At 56.1% G+C, this 4533-nt stretch overlaps 1 protein-coding gene across 1 annotated transcript; it reads left to right on the forward strand.

Moving 5' to 3' along the window:
* Positions 1 to 216: 216 nt before the first annotated feature.
* On the forward strand, positions 217 to 4028 carry BCAS2 (breast carcinoma amplified sequence 2). Its single transcript, XM_008644686.2, has 7 exons — positions 217 to 343; positions 425 to 517; positions 863 to 933; positions 1590 to 1751; positions 2425 to 2475; positions 3002 to 3082; positions 3588 to 4028. Exons 1-7 carry the CDS (start codon positions 251 to 253, stop codon positions 3715 to 3717), a joined length of 681 nt encoding a protein of 226 aa, XP_008642908.1. The 5' UTR covers positions 217 to 250; the 3' UTR covers positions 3718 to 4028.
* Positions 4029 to 4533: the final 505 nt, after the last annotated feature.

Consider the following 4533-nt stretch of genomic DNA (forward strand, 5'->3'; position numbering starts at 1 on the left):
ATAACAGCTCGTGGATCCAACCCTTCACGTGTCTCCGTTTCCTAAAGGGGAGCGGCCGCGACGGGCGGGGCGGGGCCGGGAGGGGCGGGGCCAGGCCTCGAGTCGCTCCGGGAGCGACGGGACTGAGCGGGGAGGGGCAGGGCCAGGGTCGGAATCGCACCGGGAGGGGCGGGGGCTGCGGCGGAGCCGTGCGCGGTCCCGCTGGGTGTGACGTGATTCCGCATGCGCAGTGCGCGCGGCCGCGGCCAAGATGTCGGGCCCGGGGCTGGTGGCCGGGGACGTGGTTGTGGATGCGCTGCCCTACTTCGACCAAGGCTACGAGGCGCCGGGCGTGCGGGAGGCGGTGCGTGTGGGGCCGGGGAGGTGGCGGGTGTGGGGCCGGGGCGGCGGGCCGGCTGCCCGCCTGACGCCCCGTGTGCGTTAGGCCGCGGCGCTGGTGGAGGAGGAGACGCGGCGGTACCGGCCGACCAAGAACTACCTCAGCTACCTGCCCGCACACGACTACAGTGCCTTCGAGGTGAGCTGAGGCGGCCTGGCAGCTCCCACACCTCAGCCCAGCCCCAGGTTGTACCCCCGCCCGGTGGCTCCCCGTACCCCGACCGGGCTTCCACGCCCCCATACCCGGCCCCCGGGCTCCCTAACCTGGCTGTGGCAGACGCCGCCTGTCCCCGTCCTTCCCCGCGTACCCCTCTCGTGTGTCCACCACTGTACTCCTCCCCACCCCGCGCCCCTCTTGTGTCTCTCTCCGCCCATGCTCCGGCCGTGTCTCCCCCGTTACCCGTTTGTGTCCTCCCCCGTCCCCTGCCTGTCCCCGTCCTCCTCCCCGTTCCCCGGCTGTCCCTCAGCGCTGCTTTCCCCGCAGACCGAAATCATGCGGAACGAGTTCGAGCGCCTGGCGGCCCGGCAGCCCCTGGAGCTGCTCAGCATGAAGAGGTGAGTGGGGCCGGCCCGGGGGGTGCCCGGTGCCCCAGGTGCGCGGTGCCCGGTGCCCCAGGTGCGCGGTGCCCGGTGCCCCAGGTGCGCGGTGCCCGGTGCCCCAGGTGCGCGGTGCCCGGTGCCCCAGGTGCGCGGTGCCCGGTGCCCCAGGTGCGCGGTGCCCGGTGCCCCAGGTGCGCGGTGCCCGGTGCCCCAGGTGCGCGGTGCCCGGTGCCCCAGGTGCGCGGTGCCCGGTGCCCCAGGTGCGCGGTGCCCGGTGCCCCAGGTGCGCGGTGCCCGGTGCCCCAGGTGCGCGGTGCCCGGTGCCCCAGGTGCGCGGTGCCCGGTGCCCCAGGTGCGCGGTGCCCGGTGCCCCAGGTGCGCGGTGCCCGGTGCCCCAGGTGCGCGGTGCCCGGTGCCCCAGGTGCGCGGTGCCCGGTGCCCCAGGTGCGCGGTGCCCGGTGCCCCAGGTGCGCGGTGCCCGGTGCCCCAGGTGCGCGGTGCCCGGTGCCCCAGGTGCGCGGTGCCCGGTGCCCCAGGTGCGCGGTGCCCGGTGCCCCAGGTGCGCGGTGCCCGGTGCCCCAGGTGCGCGGTGCCCGGTGCCCCAGGTGCGCGGTGCCCGGTGCCCCAGGTGCGCGGTGCCCGGTGCCCCAGGTGAGCCGTCCCCGTTGCAGGTACGAGCTGCCCGCTCCATCCTCCGGGCAGAAGAACGACATCACGGCGTGGCAGGAGTGTGTGAACAATTCCATGGCACAGCTGGAGCACCAGGCTGTGCGCATCGAGAACCTGGAGCTCATGTCCCAGCACGGCTGCAACGCCTGGAAGGTGTACAACGAGTAAGGCCTCAGCTGCTCTGCTGAACACAAAGTTCTGTGCTGAATTTCTATGTATTTCTTGTGTTTAAGTCCGGTGGAGATCTTTAGAACATAGCCTGGAATAGATGAACCCCTGTGAGAGAGCTGTGAATGAAAGAGGAGGCTGATCTCAAAGCTGCCTCTGTGGCCAAGAAACAGCACGTGGTTTAATACATCCCAATCTTGAATTTTGTGGGTCATTGTTGATGATAGTGGGTGTTAATTAAGGCTAGTGACCCCCTGTGAAAGAATAACTCAGTAGTGGAAATGAAGTTGACTTACTACAGACCCTGGGCTTAGCCTGGAGCCATAATAAAGTCTAATAAAACTGCTGCAAAAGCCAAGAAAAGGTTGTAGAGTCGGGCTGCAGGAAGCACTGGGAATATTTCGGACAGAGAATGTTAACGTCCACTTTTGGGAAAGGTTGGCTGAGCCTTAGATAAAAGAGTAGGCCAGAGGAATGCAAAACTTAGAGAGAAGGCAGAGGGTTCCTGAGCTCAGGAGAAGAGAAGCAGGTAAAGGATTTGCTGGCTGGGACAGTGTGGGTTGCAGGGGCTTTGCTGAATCCTTAACTCTGGGAAGTTAAATGTCAGGTGAAGTGGGACTGATTTAGCAATTGTGTGTTTTTAATGCTTTGCTTGCATTCTGTCTTCAGACACCTGGTTCATATGATAGAACAAGCCCAGAAAGAGCTTCAGAAATTGAGGTGGGTCATTCTTATTTATGTTTTTGTACTGAAATTGGAAGTGAGCCTTTCTCTCCATCAAGCTATACAAAGGAAGATGTATATGCTGGCTGCTGCCATGGTCACAGGGAAAAAGACCCAGTAATAACAATAATTAAGAAATGTGACCCTGTCCTCCCCAATCAGTTACATTCATCATGTCTGTTCTACTCAAAATTCTGTGTTTGGTTTGTTTGAACCTCTGCTCTGGATTTGTGCAATCCTCTCTGAAATGCAGTACTGCTTTCTTTTCACTACTGATAATCTCATGTGCAGTTGTCTCTGCAAAGACATCTTCCCTGATATTGGATTTGGCCTTTTACTTTTCTTTATTTCAGGGTTCTCTCTGAGCCCTGTGCTGGGATTTGTCCGTCTGGATGTTGTCATTACAGTCCTGACTACACAAATGTCTTCTGGCAGTATTCCTAGGGATTGAGCGTACTGCAGTACAAGTACTGCAGGTATTAAAGAAATGAGAAAAAAACCCAAAACATCTTTTTCTCCCCAGGAAAAACATTCAAGACCTGAACTGGCAACGGAAGAACATGCAGCTCACAGCTGGGGCTAAGCTGCGAGAGATGGAATCCACGTGAGTATTGGCATTTCTCTGTTAACCCTTCCGCAGGTTTATCCTTTGCTTGAAACTTCCTTGAAATTCTTCTTCCTCTCGAAATTCAGTGATCCACTTGGCTGCTGTTGCTTTGCACAAAGTGTTTTAAAGTATTTGTAGTTTGGTTCCATGTTATATTTACTGAGGTTGAGCGAGTCAGCAGATGGGAACAGGGTATATTTATTAGCTGCTTCAAATTGCCTAAATTGTCTTAAGCTCTTCTTCATCTCAATATTGGCAGTAAGTGGATGAATCTAGTACATTAAATTTTTTGTATTTTCAGGTTTAACAGGGTTAAAAATTGCTCCTTGTCACTTTGGTGTTCAAATGACTGTTGATGTCAACTGAGGATTATCGTGTATTAAGAAAAATACTGCTTTATGTGGTGTCTCTGCTTTCTTTGGAGCAAGGGTTGTCTTTGATTTTAAACCAGAGGATTCTTACATAACACTTAAAGGCTCTTGTTATTTCTTTTCTCTTACAGCTGGGTCTCTCTTGTCAGTAAAAATTATGAGATTGAACGAACTATTGTGCAGCTGGAAAATGAAATTTCACAAATCAAGCAGCAGCATGGGGAAGCAAACAAGGAGAATATCCAGCAAGACTTCCAGTGACTTAATCCTGACTGTCTTAGTGCAGCACGTGTTAAAAACTACAGACCAGAGACTTTGGAGATGCTGTCTGTAGACACCTCTAGTTACAGTTGTGTGAGGTGGTTAAAGGGTATTTCCATTGGTTTTTTCCATGTTTTAAATTCTAGGAGGACGTGTGCTGGACTCAAAACATCCTATTTAAATGTATTATAGGCGCCATTGGATGTACTGTGAATTGTTTCACTTTTTATATACCTAAAGTAGGAGCTCTTAAAAAAGTTTCACGCTGTTGTGTTTTCCCCCACACCTTTAATAAATCTTGGTTTGCTATTTGTCTGGTTTCTGCTTCATGTGCAAAGCCCGGGAGCTGTGGAGGTGACTGTGCCAGGTGGACCCCCTGAATCCCCTGTGGGGGCAGTGGGGGGAGATTGGTATGTGGGGTGGGGAGGTCTGTCCACAGCAGTGGGGCTGTGCAGTGCCCACAGCGAGGGCTCTGGTGCTGCCCGCTGCGCTGTTCCTCAGCCCAGCACATTATTCCCGATCTTCCTCCTCCCACTGCCCTATTCCCTGTCCCCATGCACTGACTCCCACCCAGCTGTACTGCTCAGTGTCCCGGTGCCCTTTTCCCTATCCCCGTGTGGCATTCCCCCTCCTGCTGCTTGCTTTTTCCCATCCCGCTGCTCTGTTATCCATCCCGGTGTGTTATTCCCAATCCAGGTCTGCTGTTCCTTGTCCTGGTGCCCTGCTCTCCGTCCTGGTCCGTTACTCCCCATCCCAGAGCATTATTCCCCATTCCGATGCCCCATTCCCCATCTTGGTGTGTCATTCCCTAACCTG

Source organism: Corvus brachyrhynchos, unplaced genomic scaffold (genome assembly GCF_000691975.1).
Source record: "Corvus brachyrhynchos isolate BGI_N302 unplaced genomic scaffold, ASM69197v1 scaffold72, whole genome shotgun sequence".
Taxonomy (NCBI): Eukaryota; Metazoa; Chordata; class Aves; order Passeriformes; family Corvidae; genus Corvus; species Corvus brachyrhynchos.

Excerpts from the sequence above, each read along its gene's own strand:
- BCAS2 (XM_008644686.2), top strand. The coding sequence starts at position 251 with ATGTCGGGCCCGGGGCTGGTGGCCGGGGACGTGGTTGTGGATGCGCTG. Across the intron at positions 1,752-2,424 it reads GCCTGGAAGGTGTACAACGA|ACACCTGGTTCATATGATAG; the intron begins GTAAGGCCTCAG and ends TTCTGTCTTCAG. Across the intron at positions 3,083-3,587 it reads CTGCGAGAGATGGAATCCAC|CTGGGTCTCTCTTGTCAGTA; the intron begins GTGAGTATTGGC and ends TTTCTCTTACAG.